General features: G+C 41.0%; 3 protein-coding genes across 10 annotated transcripts; 1 reads left to right on the forward strand and 2 right to left on the reverse strand.

The window, feature by feature from the left end:
* Positions 1-518: 518 nt before the first annotated feature.
* On the reverse strand, positions 519-7,971 carry LOC137868790 (uncharacterized). Of its 4 annotated transcripts, none has more exons than XM_068705739.1 (7): positions 7,327-7,971; positions 7,097-7,176; positions 5,525-5,603; positions 5,382-5,396; positions 5,144-5,275; positions 2,513-2,670; positions 519-1,184 (listed from the first exon to the last, which is right to left on the reverse strand). In XM_068705739.1, the coding sequence occupies exons 3-7, from the start codon at positions 5,592-5,594 to the stop codon at positions 957-959; spliced, it is 603 nt and encodes a 200-aa protein (XP_068561840.1). In that variant the 5' UTR covers positions 5,595-5,603; positions 7,097-7,176; positions 7,327-7,971; the 3' UTR covers positions 519-956. The 4 variants fall into 4 exon arrangements, with proteins under 4 accessions (XP_068561840.1, XP_068561819.1, XP_068561830.1 ...); XM_068705718.1 differs by having other exon boundaries at positions 5,382-5,399; XM_068705729.1 differs by having other exon boundaries at positions 5,525-5,606.
* Positions 7,375-16,325, forward strand: LOC137868778 (carotenoid-cleaving dioxygenase, mitochondrial-like). 2 transcript variants are annotated; one of them, XM_068705696.1, is made up of 13 exons: positions 7,375-7,438; positions 12,188-12,315; positions 12,402-12,600; positions 12,688-12,899; positions 13,087-13,202; positions 13,378-13,480; positions 13,565-13,693; positions 14,087-14,247; positions 14,337-14,504; positions 14,742-14,876; positions 14,992-15,174; positions 15,260-15,370; positions 15,716-16,325. In XM_068705696.1, the coding sequence occupies exons 2-13, from the start codon at positions 12,279-12,281 to the stop codon at positions 15,830-15,832; spliced, it is 1,671 nt and encodes a 556-aa protein (XP_068561797.1). In that variant the 5' UTR covers positions 7,375-7,438; positions 12,188-12,278; the 3' UTR covers positions 15,833-16,325. The 2 variants fall into 2 exon arrangements, with proteins under 2 accessions (XP_068561797.1, XP_068561789.1); XM_068705688.1 differs by lacking the exon at positions 7,375-7,438 and having other exon boundaries at positions 11,947-12,315.
* A 915-nt stretch (positions 16,326-17,240) lies between these two features.
* On the reverse strand, positions 17,241-20,059 carry LOC137871199 (uncharacterized). Of its 4 annotated transcripts, none has more exons than XM_068708935.1 (5): positions 19,972-20,059; positions 19,079-19,192; positions 18,537-18,621; positions 18,307-18,358; positions 17,241-17,662 (listed from the first exon to the last, which is right to left on the reverse strand). In XM_068708935.1, exons 2-5 carry the CDS (start codon positions 19,157-19,159, stop codon positions 17,518-17,520), a joined length of 363 nt encoding a protein of 120 aa, XP_068565036.1. In that variant the 5' UTR covers positions 19,160-19,192; positions 19,972-20,059; the 3' UTR covers positions 17,241-17,517. The 4 variants fall into 4 exon arrangements, with proteins under 4 accessions (XP_068565036.1, XP_068565279.1, XP_068565198.1 ...); XM_068709178.1 differs by having other exon boundaries at positions 19,962-19,992; XM_068709097.1 differs by lacking the exon at positions 19,972-20,059 and adding an exon at positions 19,768-19,857.

Below are 20,059 nucleotides of genomic sequence, written 5' to 3' on the forward strand. Positions count from 1 at the left end.
CTGTTCTAAAGCTTGATTTATTAGTCAGAGGATGGCTCATTGTCTTTAATACATTTATTTTGTAGAAAAATTCCTCTTTATTTAATTTAATACACTGAGAAGCAAAAGCTGTACAATCTGTTCAAACAGGCTGACAACAAAGAGACAAAGACGAATAGAAGAAATCAGGTATTGGTAAAAGAAACTAGAAGCTTAGATTTAAATAGGAACAACTTCCTGTTTCACAATAAAACAGCTGAGAACAAGCTGGAATTAACAGGCAACGTGTTGCTTTAGAGAAGCTCTTCAGACTTCACAATAGAGATAGAAGGTTACGTTGGGTGTAGCTGAACAAATCACAGTTTAAACCTCTTTAATTTAATTATCGAGGGTCACTTACGCTTTTCTAAAAATGAAATGTGTCTGGAAGAAAATGGTTCTAAACATACGTTTTTATCATTTAATTATTCTTCTTTTGGAGTGCAAAACTATTTCAAATGTAAATAAAACATTTGTGGAAAATCATCAATACAAGAGGCGACTTTGACAACTTTTTAATGGAAAAACAAGCAAAATATCTGCACATATTAAAATGTATAAAAAAACAAAAACATACTCAATTTAAAACTCCAAACACATCTTCAAGAACAGTAAGTTGATTTCTCCCCTTTTTGTTTCATAAAAAAACAAACTGCCTCAGAAAATGAAATTACAGTATGTTACCGTAATTATATTAATCGAGTCCATTGAATTCTACTGGTGTGATAAACGTACGTGTTCAATATTACATACCAGCTCATATTACTATGAGCTGGTTCATTTCGATATTTTACACTACCTCTTCGTTGTATTTAATAATGTCGTATTTATTTAATATTGAACACGTTCTATGATTCAAGGTAAGTTGTAATTAATTCAATTTAAAAATTGGAGGTTGTCAGTTGTTGACAAAAAAGCGGGGATGACATCCTTTGAAATCATTGACTACATAATAACGTGACCTGACAGGAGTCGACCACTTCACCTTCACCTTTCTTTTGCAACACCAGCTTGTTCAGAGACGGGTTTTCCTCGTCGCACGCGAATCCCAGGAACTCAGACGGGAACACGGAGGACTCGAACTGAAACGTTTTGGACGGTGTGAGTTCGGTCATGTAGAACAACGCCTTGTGGTGGGTTTCCCCGATGTCCTTCGGCAGAGCGCCCTGCAGGAAAACACCCGAGGAAAACCGGATTTAAATGAACCTTAAAGGGTTAATCTATACAGTCTATCTGTGCTCTCGACAAAGACACCAGACTCCATTAAAAAAACGATCATTTTACCAAATTGGTAAAATTTGGTGCCCTTTTTACCACAGGTAAAATTACTGTTTCTTTCAATGGAGTCTGGTGGCTTTGGCGCTTCAGTTCCTCATCTTTTTCATTTTTTGACATTTCAAATTTCATGCTTTTATTTTGTAGAAAAGTCCTCTTTACTAATAGACGTTATTCAATTTAGTACGCGGAGAAGCAACAGCTGTACAATCTGGTCAAGCAGGCTGACAACAGGAAGAGACAAAGCAGAATAGAAGAAAGCAGTTATTGGTACAAGAAACTAGACGCTTAGATTTAAATAGGAACAACTTCCTGTTTCACAATTAAACAGCTGAGAACGAGCTGGAATTAACAGGCAACGTGTTCTTCAGACTTTGTCGAGAGCACAGCTGGAAGCGTAAGCTGTTGTCTCGTTGCAAAATAAACCGCCGAAAATGCTCTCAATATGGCGTAGACTTAAAATAAACCGGCTTCATGTTCCAGTAAGTAACGACACACTAAACTGTTTATCTTGAGGTTAAACTCGTCCTGATATGAACTGACCCTCCGCCCTTCCTCTTGTTATCCAGCCGGTGGTTTTGCATTCTTTCTTTTGGTTCCACAGCAGATGTTCTCAATCTGTGGGGAGCGTGGGCGGCTTGAACTGGCGAGACCCGGGGAGAGATCACTACTACTGCGGATAAATGTCCATAAGTCCTCTTAGGGGTCACAGAACAGAAGAGACAAAAGTCACTGGACCTCATGCGAGAACATTCTCATGTTATTATCTTAACTTTCGTACGAGTGAGCCACGTCAGATTCAGCTAAACTCTCAGTCCATTTAGAGTCAAACAGACCATAAAGCAGGGGATGCTTTAGGGGGCGGGGCTACACAGTGATTGACAGGTCTCTACCAGAGAGGTGTACGGCGTCTCTACGTCACTCCAGATATGGTCACTTCCTGTTTACTGGTTGCAAAAAAAAAAAAACGACATGGCGACGACCGTAATCCAAGATGGCCGAACTCAAAGGCTTCAAAAACATCAGTCCGTAAACCAATAGGTGACGTCACCGTGACTATGTCCACTTCCTGTATACAGTCTGTGGTTGCATACTACAAAAAGCTACCAGGTGTAGTAGAACATCCTGGTATTTTTGAGATACTGTATACGACAACTTATGTATCGGGGCTGCCACCACTTTGGGTACGCGGCGTACATAACCGCACACTTCTACTCACCATTTCCTCAGGATAAATGTTGCGGGTGACACCGCAGCACGCCACCACCATGTTCTTGTCCTCGCTGCTGCCATTGTTCTTCACGTACAGCATGGTGGGCCTCCCCTTCCGTCCCTTTTTGTCTGACTCCTTGTACACCTGGAGTTTAAACATGCAGTCTAAAAAGAAAAAAATACAAGACGAGCATGAGGGAAAAGTAGCACTTGTGTGGAGGAGTCTTCATCACTACGTTGATGCAGCGTGTGGAGAAGTAGAGATAAACTAAAGACGAGCTAACAGACGCCACAGAGAAGTGGATTGATACAAACTGAGGACGACTAGTGTTGAGAAGACGTCGGTCTGAGGAACGTTCTCAGGATCATGAATGACGTCATGTAGGAGCCTCCCTCCAGACGCACCGTCACCAGAAGAACACACGAGTCGTACGAAGAGGAGAGGACTACAAAAGAGGCGGAGTCACAACGCGCACCGGCCGTCTCTCACCGGAGACTACCGGACATCTCCGGGTAACCGTCGTCACCTCTGAGTTACGGTGCATTATGTTGATGAACAGTGGGAGCTGCGTTCACATGCTCTGACTGTCATGAAGACAGAAGACACACATTCTGATGAAACGTGTGGAACATTGTATTCATGTTGCACAGCAGTGGAACGTTTCAATAAAGTCACACACTGAGCACAGATAGTTATTATAAATATAATAATTCATTATTGAATTTTGCGCATAACAATGCGATTAATCGCAGAAAAATCATGCGATTAATCGCGATTAATTGTAATTGTTGCCCAGCACTAATATATATATATATATATATATATATATATATATATATATATATATACAGTTGTGGTCAAAAGTTTACATACACTTGTAAAGAACATAATGTCATGGCTCTCTTGAGTTTCCAGTTATTTCTACAACTCTGATTTTTCTCTGATAGAGTGATTGGAACAGATACTTCTTTGTCACAAAAAACATTCATGAAGTTTGGTTCTTTCATGACTTTATTATGGGTTAACAGAAAAAGTGACAAAATCTGCTGGGTCAAAAATATACATACAGCAACATGAATTAGCAATTTTGGTGACTTAGAAAGTTGTGTCAATGAAATGAGCTTCATAGCATGGCCTCTTAACTTCTTGTGAGTGATTATGAGTGACTACAGCTGGTGACTTCTCTGAGGCCATTTAAATAGGGCTCATTGGATTCAAACGCACACAAACGCTACAATGGGAAAGTCAAAGGAGCTCAGCATGGACCTGAAAAAGCGAATCATTGACTTGAACAAGTCAGGAAAGTCACTTGGAGCCATTTCAAAGCAGCTGCAGGTCCCAAGAGCAACAGTGCAAACAATTGTTTGTAAGTATAAAGTGCATGGCACTGTTTTGTCACTGCCACGATCAGGAAGAAAACGCAAGCTATCACCTGCTGCTGAGAGAAAATTGGTCAGGAGGGTGAAGAGTCAACCGAGAACCACCAAAAAGCAGATCTGCCAAGAATTAGAAGCTGCTGGAACACAGGTGTCAGCGTCCACAGTCAAGCGTGTTTTGCATCTCCATGGACTGAGGCTGCCGTGCAAGAAGGAAGCCCTCGCTCCAAAAGCGGCACCTTAAGGCTCGACTGAAGTTTGCTGCTGATCACGTGGACAAAGATAAGACCTTCTGGAGGAAAGTTCTGTGGTCAGACGAAACAAATCGAGCTGTTTGGCCACAATGCCCAGCAATATGTTTGGAGGAGAAAAGGTGAGGCCTTTAACCCCAAGAACACCATGCCTACCGTCAAGCACGGTGGTGGTAGTAGTATGCTGTGGGGCTGTTTTGCTGCCAATGGAACTGGTGCTTTACAGAGAGTAAATGGGATCATGAAGGAGGAGGATTACCTTCAAATTCTTCAGGATAACCTAAAATCATCAGCCCGAAGGTTGGGTCTTGGGCGCAGTTGGGTGTTCCGACAGGACAATGACCCCAAACACACATCAAAAGTGGTAATGGAATGGCTAAATCAGGCTAGAATTAGGGTTTTAGAATGGCCTTCCCAAAGTCCTGACTTAAATCCCATTGAGAACATGTGGACAATGCTGAAGAAACAAGTCCATGTCAGAAAGCCATCAAATTTAACTGAACTGCACCAATTCTGTCAAGAGAAGTGGTCAAAGATTCAACGAGAAGCTTGCCAGAAGCTTGTGGATGGCTACCAAAAGAGCCTAATTGAAGTGAAAATGGCCAAGGGACATGTGACCAAATATTAGCACTGCTGTATGTATATTTTTGACCCAGCAGATTTGATCACTTTTTCTGTTAACCCATAATAAAGTCATGAAAGAACCAAACTTCATGAATGTTTTTTGTGAGAAAGAAGTATCTGTTCCAATCACTCTATGAGAGAAAAATCAGAGTTGTAGAAATAACTGGAAACTCAAGAGAGCCATGACATTATGTTCTTTACAAGTGTATGTAAACTTTTGACCACAACTGTATACACACACACACACACACACACACACACACACACACACACACACACACACACACACACACACACACACACACACACACACACACACACACACACACACACACACACACACACACACACACACACACACACGTATTTATTTGGCTGCATCTTACCAGGATCAAGTTCCGTTACGTTTTGTACTTGAAATTGCTGCTCAGAGTTTAAAAGCAGGAATTTGTTGTCTTTGCTTCGGACCCAATAACAGAGGCACAGATCAGACTTGCGGAAACTGTCTCCATCCACCGCTGCATCATTGGGAGAAAAAAACAAACCAAAACATGTTATAACACCTGCGATGTCACTACCTGTTTATTCTACGACAAATGTAGGAAACTACAGGAAGTGCCTCACCTGTTTCTGGTGCATCTACTTCACATATGGAGAGCAGTGGACAGGAGAGAAGACGTCAGGATATGGATTACATCAGCAACATTATAACGTACAGTATAATATGTCACACCATATGACAGGAGTAGAATTTAAAGCCCTTTTACCGTGAAAGTAGAAGGCATTTTCACATGTCCCAACACATGTAACAGGGGAGTAGCTGCTGCAGGCAGCCATCAGGGAGAGCTGCTGAAAACACAACGTACATTCAAATATAGATGGGTGACAGTTTAAGGAAAAGGATAGCTGTGTCAGGGTATGAGTAGCTGATCTATTCTGTTCACTTCTATGTTTATATACATTATTTAGTGGGATTTTAATTCCTGTTTTGACCAATTTGTTGCTGCATTAAAACATTTTTCACTGTGAATTTTGAAGATCTTTTTTTGTACCATGTTTTATTGTTTAAGTGATGAATAAGAGTTCAGTCAGTATGTTTCTGTGTATTTAGTTGATACATTTTGTTTTACAAAGTCAAGCCGGATGTTTTCGATCCTCAGTCTCCTTCACTGAGACGAACAGCTGATTCACATGAAACGCAAAACCACTCTTTGCTACTACTGTAGTATGTATATATATATATATGTATATATATATATATATATATATATATATATATATATATATATATACACACACACACTGTAGTATATATATATATATACATACTACAGTGTGTATGTATATATATATATATATACACTGTAGTATATATATATATATATATATATACACACACTGTAGTATATATATATATATATATATATATACACACTGTAGTATATATATATATACATACTACAGTGTGTATATATATATATATATATATATACACACTGTAGTATGTATATATATATATATATATATATATATATACACACACTGTAGTATATATATATATATATATATATATACACACTGTAGTATATATATATATATACTGTAGTATATATATACACACTGTAGTATATATATATATATATATATATACTACAGTATATATATATATATTTACATATACTGTAGATCAGTGACAATGAGGGGGTCTATCTATATGTATGTATACATGTATATAAATGTGCGTATATGTACATATACACACACATTTATACATACATACATACATACATATATATTATAGACATATATACTATAGACATATATACATACATATATATTATATACTGTAAATATATACACATACATATATATATTATACACACATATATACACATACTTATATATTATACATATTTACACATATTATACACATATACAGTATATTATATACATATACTATATCCATACATATATATATATATATATATATTCTATACATACATAAATATATATACACACGCACATAAAATACATACACATGAAATTAAATCTAATGTTAAATATACATATGCTTGTAAAGATATATTTAACATACTAGATTTATAATTTAAAGTTTAGGATTTTTAATTGCAAGTTGTTCCATGAACGAACATTGTGTTAAATGTTAGAGAAGTGTGTGTGTGTGTGTGTGTGTGTGTGTGTGTGTGTGTTGTGTCATCACCACCGAATAAAGAAAACAGACATAGAATGTTGACTCGTTCTTCTTCATAAGAGAGCAACATTGTAGCGTTTTGATGAACAACGAGTCTTTCTGTCTGAACTGAGTGACGTCATCTTACCGTTAAACTGGTTTGGTTGAAGTCTGAAACACGGTTAAGGTGTTGTCAGGGTGCGGCGTTCACTGCGAGTCCTCGGTCACCTTTAAACAAAGCGGCACGCACAGGGAAATACACAATAACATAAGCGACCTGGCAACCCTTCAGCATAAAGTTACGTTTCCATCCTCTACAAGCAGCCGCCCCTCTAAAGTCTGCACATCATCAAATACACGTTGTGTATGTTGTGTTACCTTCTTCTCACGGTCACCACCTCCCGACACGATCTGCTCCCGTGCCGCTCGGCGTGTGGAGGTGTGGACTGGCACGCGCGTTTCCTAATCCGACATAACACGGAAGTGAAAGGTCCTATTCCCGTTTCATTTTCTATTATTGTCTACTATTTTTTGGGGGGGCTGCAGCCCGGTGCGCGTGGGATCCGTTTCTAACCTATAAATAAGTCACCTTACAGTAGGTGGACGTGTTTAAAGTTGTGGACGTGTTCTCTGGGCTCGTGTGTTTGGGAGAGTCGGTGTCTTCACCAGATGTTCTATAGAAGGATTCCTTCTGTTTCAGAAAAAACAGTTGTTTACATTTTTGAATATGTGTCATCTGGCCACCAGAGGGCCATCACGAGCTTCTTCTTCTTCTTCTGTTAACTGGGAGCACTTAAAGGCTGTACATAGAATGGACCCTATGATGAATAGAAGAACAGCGTAATCTCACTAACGTGTCACGAATGAAACATGTGTTAGTTCCATTGTTGCGGTTGCTGTTTGTTTGTATTTTTGCCGACTCATACAACAGTTCACACGATCAACTTATGAAAAAGTTACTCCTCATTTTTCAACACGCGTGTCAACATCTGCTCGTCACATGACTCCTGTCTTTTCAAAATAAACTTCCGTCGTCACGGGAAACGTCTTAGTTCTCAGATGTTCTAACTGTACTTATTTACAGATTCACACACGTTTACAACAGGTGGGTTTAGGGCCGTTGTACGACAGGGTTGCGGGCCGTAGTCCCAACATGACATCGTGTCTGGAGGATGGAGGCTGAGGTGAGGAGTCTGTGAGGAAAGAAGCTGTTCTGAAGAGTCGAGTTCTGCTCAGGCGCCTCGTGTCACCAGCACGATGCTCAGTAGAAGTAGACCGGCACCAACGGGGGTCTGGGGTCCCACCGGTTCCCGGACCAAGACCACGTCACCGTTAGTGCGTGACGTTTGCAGTCAGGGGGTTTTCCGCTGCTCCTCTGTTAGACGTTTACTTGTGATGTGGATCTAGTCCTCTGAAGTGTCCCTACAGACCGTTTATGAGCTTTATGTCATTAAAGATTACAACAGAAGAACACAAATATGAACACATATATGAACAATAGAATAACAGTCATTGAGCGTAAAAGAAGGAATACTGACGCCGCTGCAACATAGAACACAACAGTAATACAAGTAAAAGACCAGAAGCTAAACTATAGCAGTAGTATGGGCATGATGCTGAGAGATATTATCAATGAGAGTTGTGTTGCACATAGATTAATATACATTTAAACCGTTGTGATGTGAACTGTTGAAATGATTTCTTCTTCTTCTTCTTCTGTGAACGATGACTTCCTTTAAGTGTAACTGGTTGAAAACTTCACTTTTATTCTTCACACGACCCACAAATCATCACCGACGATACGTAATAATATTCATCCTCCGTAGATGTGAGAGGCTCAGCGTTAGCATAAAAGATGATGACCTGGCAGCGATGTGAAACGCCTCTTTATCTCTTTATACTTCCTTATCGTAAAGCTGGTATCGGTAAACTCTGCCTGACTTTAGCTGTTTTCCCCTCAGAACGACGGCAGGAGGGCAGTAAACGCTGCACTTTGAATTGTTATGCCCCCAGATGTCCCCCCCCCCCCCCCCCCCCCCCCCCCCCCCCCCCCCCCGCTCTGACACTCCAGCTCACCTGTTGAGACATCACAGCGTCTTTGACCCTTTGTCCCCCCTGGAGGTGAATGTGAGTTGAGCAGCACACAGAGACGTCTCTGCATCCATCCGGACGACGGACACAGTGTCCCCTTTGTCCCCTTTGTCCCGGCGTCTGTGTGAGTGGATCTGTGTGGAGCGTCTCCCGGAGGCTCCGGCGTTATTCCTGGATTACAAATAACGACGAACTTTCCCTCCAAATTTGTTCTGCTTCACTTGTCTGTTCCAACAAACAAAACAAAACAACGTATTTACATAAGAGGATTACACACACAGTGTCTTTTGAATCTGAAAAACACCAACGGACCACAATAACACATTCAAACACGTCATGGAATCACTACTTAAAGAGCTCACAAACCTCAACGTCAGGTTTATTTTACACTCAACTAGTGTTTGACTACAGGAGCCGACGCTGTGTTCTCCTAGCAGCATTCAGGATCCAAAGGCTCATTCACCAGACAGCGACCTCCGGTTCTGACGAGTGAAGACAAAGCTTCACGTGTTAAAGCTGCATTCTCTCTAGTGTCCACCAGGGGGCGACTCCTCTGGTTGTATAGAGGTCTAGTCTAAAATGACTCTACTTCTCTCTTGATTTATTCCCTCAGTAAACATTGTAAACATGAGTTTATGGTCTCAATCTCTAGTTTACAGTCTTCTTCAATACAGCATGATGTTCATTTAGTACATTATGCTCCATTTAGAGTCACACACACCATGAAGCAGGGGATGCCTTCCAAATATGGTAACTTCTATTCTGAAAACGATTCAGTGTTGGCGAGCTCGTGGCGTTATCGAAGTGTCGACTGGTTTGACACTAGTTTGAGGTTTTTGATGGCGGGTCAGGGTGACGGTGTATTTTTGGACGATCCGGGCTACTTTTGTTATGGATCGGCACATTTGGCCTTTTCGGTAACAAAGGAAACTGGATCCACGCATCCCAAAAACTGACCAAATCAAACGGTGCGTCGACGAGGACTCTTGCCCAAGAACAGCTCAACATGTGGACGGGGGATCAAACTGCCGATCTTCCTCCTCTGAGCACCGCGGGGCCTCCGAGTAGAACGAGACGCTTCAGCCCAAATACAAAAAAACAACATAAACAAACAAACAAACAAACAATGAGCTGATTGTGAATGTTCCCTTTTCCATCACTTGTCATCCATCAGATACAAGTCACTCTTGTTCCCTTCAAGCCCAAAGTGGGAATTTCTGCGGTTAAAATGTCCCAAAGGAACCAAAAAATGGGATCAAATCAGTTTATTTAGAGGCTGCTGAACTGGAGCGGATCATTAGAACACAAGTTCTTCTGCAGCAGAAATAAAGCTGCTGTGTTCCTTAAAAGTCTGTGAATGATTTTCTGCGATAGACTAGTTCACGTTTCCTCTTCCTCATGAAGCCAGAAGTAGAAATGCGTCGACAGAAGGAGATTATTGGGGTGACGTTTTGACAGTAGAAGCTCTTAATCTGACCCGGTTATGCTCCTTTAATCGGGTCCGATCATCAACACATGAGCTGGTTCTGTGGGAATGTCCGAGATGACGTGATGATGAAGAGAGGAAAACCCCTTCAGCTCCTCCCAGAGCTACGGCGCTGTTTGAGGACGCAGGTGAACCCGGCTCCAGCAGAGACCTGGTCCACCGTGGACAGACCCAGATCCTCCAGCAGAGACCCGGTCCACCGTGGACAGACCCAGATCCTCCAGCAGAGACCCGGTCCACCGTGGTCAGACCCAGATCCTCCAGCAGAGACCTGGTCCACCAGTAAAAACAGTAAAAAGACGACTTCAACAAACCAGCAAATTGCATCAACCAAAGAATTGTCATTCCGTGACCTTAATCAGTCCTTCATCCTGTTGCAATAAAAATGAGATAAAAAGAACACGTTAATAACTACATAATCTATATGAACAATTTAGATTACGCCGTCAACCTGACCTACATATCTGAGGCCGTTGAGAACAAGTCGTGCCTTGTTGTCAGTTAACTGATCCACCTCTCGGTGCCCCCACAGGAGCCATAAAATGCTTCCCACTCCCCTCTATGCGTGATGTACAGTGACTCGACACCTCCAGGGGCTGAACCCCACGTAGCAACAGACATCAAAGGCTTCAATTATTCCAGAAATAAACGTTTGCAAAACCAAAAGATAAAAACAAGTTGTGTACTTCTATTGATATTTCTGTCAGACTTGATAATAAGGGTGCAAATAACATTAACATGGTTATTATTACTGGTGTATAATATTACTGGTGATTATGGTCAACAAATTTCCCCCTGCTGATGAATACATTATATCTATATCTATATATATATATATATATAGATATATATATAGATATAGATATAGATAGATCTATATATAATAAATTACTGTGAGGAACTTCTGTGTAGTGTCTCTGAGCACCAGAGTCCCTTTAGAAAACCTCTCATTTTACTGCAGCAGGGTCTGACAGTCTGACCCTCTCAGTCCTGGTTCTGGTTCTCCCGTTGCCTCCCTTTCCTCCTGTGGGTCCAGCAATACGCCCTGGATCTCCAGCAGAGAGGAGAAGCTCTGCTCCTGGAGGAGGAGGAGGAGGAGGAGGAGACGCTGCTGCTGCTGCCGGGAGCTGAGCTCTCCTCCTCCCTCCGGAGCTCCGACTGCAGGTCCAAGGCTGCGGGTGAAGCCAGATCTGGGTCTGTCCACCGTGGACCAGGTCTCTGCTGGAGGATCTGGGTCTGTCCACCGTGAACCACGTCTCTGCTGGAGGATCCGGGTCTGTCCACGGTGGACTGGTCTCTGCTGGAGGATCCGGGTCTGTCCACGGTGGACCAGGTCTCTGCTGGAGGATCCAAATATACAAATATACAAATATACAAATGTCAATTAGATGGGGTTTTTTTTGCGTGTCACTGAACTTTAAACCGATGTGTTTCAATTGAAAGTATCTTTTGTGTCAGGGTGTTATAACACAACACTAAATAAAATGAGGTTTAGGAAATACTTAAAATGCTTAAAATAGGAGTTGCTTAAGGAGCAACTCTTAAGTTTAGATCAAGTAATTATCTCTGTGAATAAGTTACTTGTATCATCTTGTGATTACGACGCACTGTTTTTAGAGGATTATGTAAGCCTGAAATCGACTTATCTGGCTGATTTCTAAGGGGAGGGGGGGGTCACAGGCGGAGGACAGTATAAAGCTGAGCCAGGGTTGGAGAAGGACTCCACACTCAGGGAAGAGACAAAGCTGCAGCCATGGCCACCATCACACACCAGCAGATCAACGCCCCAGGTAAACATCTGCTTCTGCAAGAACTATTTAGACTTCTAATTATTATTGTTCCTGTTCTGAAAATGTGACTTTTTTTTTCTGTACAGCACTCATGAAATCCAAGTCAAGGAAGAACATCAACCACTTCACGGACGTGCACGGCCTGCCGTGCATCGAGAAGATCGTGAGCTCGGTGGAGGACACCCCCGAGCCCATCAGCACCGACATCACCGGCAAAATCCCCGAGTGGATCGAAGGAAGCTTCTTGAGAAACGGGCCCGGGAAGTTCGAGATCGGAAACCACAAGTGAGTGTCCATCTTCTCGAAAAAAAACCCCAGCGTCGACCGCGTCCCAAAAGCTGACTTTTCCTCCCCCCCCCCCCCCGCCCTCAGGTTCAACCACTGGTTCGACGGCATGGCACTCCTGCACCAGTTCAAGATAGCTGGCGGACAGGTGACCTACAAGAGCCGCTTCCTGTCCAGCGACAGCTTCAAGGCCAACAAGGAGCACAACCGCATCGCGGTGTCGGAGTTCGGCACGGTCACCATGCCGGACCCCTGCAAGAACTTCTTCCAGCGCTTCCTGTCCAGATTTGAACTACCAAGTGAGTCATTTTCACTGTCAAACCGCATGAACAGGAACTTTTTCTTAAGGATATATGTGTTTATACTGGGTCAACATTCCAAGAATTTGTTTTTGTTTAATTTGACCAAATTCGCATGTGGATTCCCTGATTTGTTGCGGTTGTCCCGGCTGTCGTCAACGTCTTCCTTCTTCTCTTCTACCTCTAGAGCCCACAGATAACGCCAACGTGAGCTTTGTGACCTACAAAGGCGATTATTACGTCAGCACGGAGACCAACATCATGCACAGGGTGGACCCTGAGACCCTGGAGACCACTAAAAAGGTATCACCGTGGTTTGTAGCTGATGAACCTGCAGAGTCACAATCTGTATAGGTCCGTTTTATTGACCTACATGCATTCATCACTGTCACTGTTGTACGATAAAGCTGCTGGATGAAACCGTGACATAGAAGTAAAAGAGTTAAAGTATTTGCGCTCCTGTATTTGGACCCATTAGGTGGACTGGAGCAAATTCATTGCAGTGAACGGAGCGACCGCACACCCTCACACCGAGCCCGACGGAACGACGTACAACATGGGGAACTCATACGGCGCTAAAGGTACGTCAAAAAGGGGAAGAAACACCAAATCTGTCTTGAGTATCGTCTTCGATGTACAAACAGAAACTAACTCTCTCTCGACAGGAGCGACCTACAACATCATCAGAGTGCCGCCGACCAAGACGACCGCAGAGGACACCCTGGAGGGAGCCACAGTGCTGTGTTCGATTCCCTCGGTGGAAAAGAGCAAACCGTCCTACTACCACAGCTTCGGTGAGCCCCAAAGAAAAAGAGTTTGAATCAAAGCTTTAGAGCCGCTTGAAGACGTTAGATTCAGTCCTCGGGGCATGTGTTCTAGCAAGGCTTCCTGTGAGGATGCACTGATTTCGGTACGGCCGTTTCGGGATGCAACTACCGTACGCCACTGTACCCCGAACCCCAGGTGACATCTTCGTCTTCCCGCAAGTCCAAAGAGTTCACTTTACTGTGACACGTCAGCAAATCTTTCTATTTGAGAAGCATGTTTTTACAATTTCTCCTTGTTAATCAATTACCAAACTAATTATCAAAGTTGGACTCACACGTTCGCAGTGCCAGTTAGAACTGAATCACCCTGTCCAGAGTTTTGAGTAAAGAAACCGATGTAATCTTCTGAATCCTTTATAGCGATGTCCGAGAACTACGTGGTGTTCATTGAGCAGCCCATCAAGATGGACCTGTTGAAGATTGTGACCGGAAAGCTGAGGGGGAAAAGCATCAGCGATGGCTTTTCCTGGGACCCAAACCTCAGCACCATCTTCCACCTGATCCACAAGCAGACCGGAGTGGTAAGTCTCCCAACGTGGACCTTTTGAGTTCCCCCCGAGGTCTATTCACCGCGCTCTAATTCTTCTGTTTTCCAATCCCCGTGTTCCAGGTGAGCTCCGTCCAGTACCTCGCCAATCCGCTGTCGACGTTCCACCAGATAAACGCGTACGAGGAGGACGGCTTCTTGGTCTTAGACATGTGCGCTTCAGATGACGGCCAGGCGATCACTAACTACAACGTCCAAAACCTGCGCAAGTCTGGAGAAGACCTCGATGAGGTAAGCAGGTTGATAAGTAAAGGATTCAAGGATCATTTAGTGTCATTATAAGGAATGTAAACGGCAAGAACAAAAACTATTGTCCGTCAATGTTGACTGCGTTTGAGCTCCAAGCATCATGACGTAAACACAGAGTCCACCTCCTCGGGTCCACCAGAGTCCTGATCCCTGTCCTGCTGTCCGCCCCTCAAGTGCAGCTTGAAACACTGAAAAACGATGTTCCTATTTCCCCATCAGGTGTACAACACCTTGTGTAGAGTCTTCCCACGGCGCTTCATTCTGCCTCTAAATGTGGACCAAGAGACGCCCTACGGCAGAAACCTGAACCCACCCGGCAGCACGGCCACTTCCATAAGAATCGCCAAGAACAAGGTGGGCATACATCCACACATGTATGACTTAATGTTTTAGAGTTTTTAATTGTTAGAATGACCAAAGACAGGAAACGTATTTCTCGGTTAAAGTGCTGTCTTTTCCCTCCGTACAGGTCTTCTGTACCCACGAGGACCTCCACGGGGAGGATCTGAACCAATACGGAGGTCTGGAGTTCCCTCAGATCAACTACGGAAAGTACAACACCCACTCCTACCGCTACTTCTACGGCTGCGGCTTCAGACATCTTGTAGGAGACACGCTGATCAAGATGGACCTCAACGGGAAACACATGAAGGTGAGTTAGATTTCATTTTTCTCCCCGATATGTTGCAGATGTTACAGGTCTTCAGATTTGTAAACCCCCTCGTATTTTGTCACAGGTGTGGGAAGAACCCGGTCTTTATCCCTCCGAGCCGGTCTTCGTACCGTCCCCTAATGCCACCGAGGAGGACGACGGCGTCATCATGTCCGTGGTCATCACGCCCAATAAGGTCGGTGGTGCTCAGCCAAAAATACGTAAATCAATACGCTCACACGTTTAGACGTGTGGCTTTTTAATCATAAGCCACGCCCCTTTTACGGTTGACCGCCAAGGGACCTTATTTTTCGAGAAAACAAATACGTACAGTAATTGATGGCGAGAAACAAATATATACACCGGAAGGGGCGGGACTTTGCCTCTACATACCCTTAAAGATACATACAGATGATTTTGTTAAGAAGATCCAAAATCTGCAAATTTGTCATTTTAAGAGGAAACCAAAGTGCATTTTAATGCTCAAATACATCAAGTGTTTAAGCTTTGAACGTGAACGTTGTCTCGATTCCTTCTCCAGGACAAGAGCACGTTCCTGCTGGTTTTAGATGCCAAGACGTTTGAGGAGCTGGGCCGAGCCGTGGTGCCCGTCAACATCCCCTACGGCTTCCACGGCACGTTCCACGCCACGGCGTGAACGAGGGAAATCCCAGGTGTTTAAAAAACCACGGATTGGAAAGAAGTTATAAACTATGTAAATATGGTCTGTCTCAAGAGTTGTTAGAGGTCAAGTCGCAGATATGAATGTATAAAGAAAGAGTTTATTCATAATGTAACTGTGTTGTTGAAGATGTACGTCGTTCTTTGTGTACTTATAAACCGTTGTTTTGAACATTTCGATTTAAAATGCGTGTTTGAGATGAGGGCTGCTGAAACAGAGAATATTGCAACACTTAGATCTGTGTTAAAGAACAGAAGAACAGTTCAGGTTCAGTTGAAGTTCAGCGTTCATCTTTATTGCGTTTCGCACAAACGAGGAACTGATAAAGAGAACGTGTAGCTTTTGGCCCGGCGCCCACATGTTGGAGAAAGAACATGTTAAAACAATTAATGATTAATGATTAATGAATGACCGGTGTATGACTAGGGCTAAAAATGTACATTTTTAAACGCATTGCATGAAACAATAAACAAACAAAACTTCACTTAAACATCCTGTCTGTGTGCATTCATTCATTTATCCTTGAGTAATAATATATATGTATATATATGTATGTATATATATATATATATATATGTGTATATATATATGTATATATACGTGTATATATGTATATACACATATATACATATATATATGTATATGTGTATATATACGTATATATACATATATATACATATATACGTGTATATATATGTATATACATATATATATACATATATATATACATATATACATATGTATATATATATATGTGTATATATGTATATATATGTATATATACATATATATACATATATACATATATATATATATATATACATACATATATATATACATATATGTATGTATATATATGTATATATATGTATGTATATATATATATATATGTGTATATATATATATGTATATATACATATATATATACACATATATACATATATATATGTATGTGTATATATACGTATATATACATATATATACATATATACGTGTATATATATGTATATACATATATATATACGTATATACATATGTATATATATATATGTGTATATATGTATATATATGTGTGCTCGTTAACTGAAGGTAGATGTTATATTACACAAGTGCAGATAAACTTTCCAGAGTAAAATATTAAAATTGTATTGATGTATTTGGAATACTATACATACTTACTTTATTCTATAGAAACTGGACATTTCATGTCACTGAAATCAATAATTACCAAAACACTACTCCAATATTACAAGTTCTAAATATATATTTCATTAATTGTCATTGTCTATATGTTTATTAAAGTGAGAGTGGTGCACTTGTTCCCTCTGCTGGTCGGACGTTTGTCTCAAAAGTGCTTTTTAAAAACACACGTGAGAAGTGAGACAACTTTTAACGTTTCTTTTTAATTCCCTCTTTTTATGTATTTTATATTTTGGGTGGGTGTGTAGCTTTAAACAGTGACAACATGTAGAAGTCTCTCTTACTTCATGGGCACTTTAATTCTTCATAAACAGTAATACAAACAGTTCTTCTAATTTTAGTATTCTTTCAAAAAATCATCTCAAAATGTCCTTTAGTACTCATAACAGTGAACATGTATGTATATCAGTGTCTCTCATCAGGTGAACTGTGGAACAGGAGATGAGCGATTCGCTCAGACTTCAGCCCTGCAGCTTGTCAGAGATCAGAGACAGCGTTTGTCTCAGACGCTTCTTGTTCTCTTTCAGGTGAGACTCGAGGTTCTGAGCCTCCGTCAGAATGCTCTCCAGCTCCTTCATCTGGTGGGTGTCTGCTGCAGCAATCTCACTGCAAAACAGCCACAAACAAGGACTTCACCACAAGTGTGTGTGTGTGTGTGTGTGTGTGTGTGTGTGTGTGTGTGTGTGTTTATGGCACTTAAATGAAAAAAAGGGTTCATCCTCTGGGACCTCGAATGTTTCCAACATATCCTCATAAGACGTCTGGTATGATATCTCACGAGAAAAGTTCCTCCACATATTTTGTGTTTTCTTACAACACGAGTCAATTTATGAACACGGCCTTTTCAAAATAAACGTAGTTTATGTCCTCGTTAGGTTGAGGAGAAGATTGTGGTTTGGGTTAGGATAACTACTGAAGTGTGATTATTTAAGTAATAAATCAACTTTTATTTTGAAGTTGACAAACGGTCTTTGTGGTCTTCATACTTCCTGCTTCATGATTACGTGGATTACTCACAAATTGATTTCGTGGGATATCTTCAACCGCCGTGTGAGAACAGCCTGAATGTTTCAAGTCTTTTTTCATTTTTGCCCAAATACTGAAATTAGTTGACTGATTTTTATCTGCCTTGTGGCAAACAGAGCTGGAGTTCAGCCCACATCCTCTCCATGAACTTTGTCTGTCATTAAGATCACTTTTTCACTTCTGTGAGCTCAGTTTTCAGCAACTACGGATCATAATCTAGTTACCTCAACACTTCGGCAAATTTAGAAAACAGCATGCTGACGTCTCCAGCTGCACCTGTAACAGAGAAGAGCGAAGCAAACAGCAGGGAGGCTGCAGATTCACTCCAAAACATCTGAACTCTTAACTTCCTGTTTGCTTTCTTTTCTTTTCATTACGTTAAGAAACAGCCGTTGTGATTTCCCGATACCACCGTATGTCGTGTGGCTGGCAGTGAGGTGAACGTCACACACACCTGCTGACTCCACAGTGGAGGACGTAGAGGGAACCCGTCTCTTCTTTGGTGGAGACTTTTCCTGATTTGCAGGAGTACATTCTGTCTATTGAAAGAGACTGAATTAAAACATTATTAACGTGCTGCAACGATTAACCAGTTAGTCGTCTTGTCATTAAATGAATCCCCAACTATTTTACATAATTGATTGATTTGTTTTTGTTAAAAGACAAAGTTAAAATCATCTGATTGCAGCTTCTTAAACGTGAATGTTTACTCGTTTCTCTCCTCTTCTACGACAGTAAACTGACGTTTTTTAATCCAAGCAAGTTTTAGATCAATCAAGAAAATAATCTACAGATTAATCAACCATTAAAATAATTGTTAGTTGCAGCCCTAGAATCTAAAAAGCTAATCCAGCACAAAAAATACTTTAATTATTATGAATATATTTGTATTAATTAAAGGGACTCTGGCACACATTCCCACATACTTCTAACTACTTGAATAAAAAGTATATATTTTTGTGAATGACTAGTTTTCTTCAGGAAAGCTCTTCTTACCTCTTTAAGTGTCTGGTTAGAGCCTTTGTTGTTGTTCGCTGCCCTCTTGTTTAATATTGGTGGAATCATGTCTTCTGCCATCGACGCTGCTTCTTTTATTCTGACGTAATGTTTCTGCCAATGTGAAAGGAAGACATTTTAATTACTGGTAGTTTGTTAATCACTGAGGTTTATTTCTACAATACCACCACAGAGAGCTAACGCTACAGTAAGCTAACTTAGCTGTTAATTATAGGTTAACTTAGCTCAGTTAGCTCATAACAAAGCTAACTTAGCTGTTAATTATAGGTTAACTTAGCTTAGTTAGCTCATAACAAAGCTAACTTAGCTTAATTAGCTGTTAAGTATAGGTTAACTTAGCTTAGTTAGCTCATAACAAAGCTAACTTAGCTCAATTAGCTGTGAATTATAGTTTGACGTAGCTCATAACAAAGCTAACTTAGCTGTAAATTATAGGTTAACTTAGCTTAGTTAGCTGTTTATTATAGTTTAAGTTAGCTTAGTTAGCTCATAACAAAGCTAACTTAGCTTAGTTAGCTGTTAATTATAGTTTAACTTAGCTTAGTTAGCTCATAACAAAGCTAACTTAGCCGTTAACTTTAGTTTAACAAACTATAAACTATACTTGAAAACTAAATGAGAAGCAGAAGTAACCTTTAACCACTTCTTAATAAAGTGAACATCATCACCAGCTCTAATAAATAACGCAGGTGAGAACTAACGGGAGCTCAGATGTCTTTAGTTTAACTAACACTAGTCAACAACAAGCTGAAGGGTAGCTATGTTAGCTGTTAGCTAACGTTAGTTAACGTTAACTAACGTTAGCTAACGTTAGTTAACGTTAGCTGTTAGCTACATATGAAGCAGGATGTATAAAGCTAACCTCTACTTACCCGGTGAGAGGTGAAGAGTTGAATGTTTCATATGATCATTAAACAGATTAACTGTTAACTGTTATTTCATAACTTAATATTTTCACTC

This window comes from Cebidichthys violaceus, unplaced genomic scaffold (assembly GCF_023349555.1).
Source record: "Cebidichthys violaceus isolate CVI_PGR_0920_01 unplaced genomic scaffold, fCebVio1.0.p SCAF_1, whole genome shotgun sequence".
NCBI lineage: Eukaryota > Metazoa > Chordata > Actinopteri > Perciformes > Stichaeidae > Cebidichthys > Cebidichthys violaceus.

Bases quoted from the DNA above. Each gene is read 5' to 3' on its own strand.
- LOC137868790 (XM_068705718.1), bottom strand. From the start codon at position 5,594: ATGGCTGCCTGCAGCAGCTACTCCCCTGTTACATGTGTTGGGACATGT. The intron at 2,671-5,143 runs GTAAGATGCAGC...TTTTCTTTTTAG, and splicing joins CGTAACGGAACTTGATCCTG to ACTGCATGTTTAAACTCCAG. The intron at 1,185-2,512 runs GTGAGTAGAAGT...GTTTTCCTGCAG, and splicing joins ACATTTATCCTGAGGAAATG to GGCGCTCTGCCGAAGGACAT.
- LOC137868778 (XM_068705696.1), top strand. From the start codon at position 12,279: ATGGCCACCATCACACACCAGCAGATCAACGCCCCAG. The intron at 12,316-12,401 runs GTAAACATCTGC...TTTTCTGTACAG, and splicing joins CCAGCAGATCAACGCCCCAG to CACTCATGAAATCCAAGTCA. The intron at 12,601-12,687 runs GTGAGTGTCCAT...CCCCGCCCTCAG, and splicing joins TTCGAGATCGGAAACCACAA to GTTCAACCACTGGTTCGACG.
- LOC137871199 (XM_068708935.1), bottom strand. From the start codon at position 19,159: ATGGCAGAAGACATGATTCCACCAATATTAAACAAGAGGGCAGCGAAC. The intron at 18,359-18,536 runs GTGTGTGTGACG...TCTCTGTTACAG, and splicing joins CTCCACTGTGGAGTCAGCAG to GTGCAGCTGGAGACGTCAGC. The intron at 17,663-18,306 runs GTAACTAGATTA...GCTGTTTTGCAG, and splicing joins AAATTTGCCGAAGTGTTGAG to TGAGATTGCTGCAGCAGACA.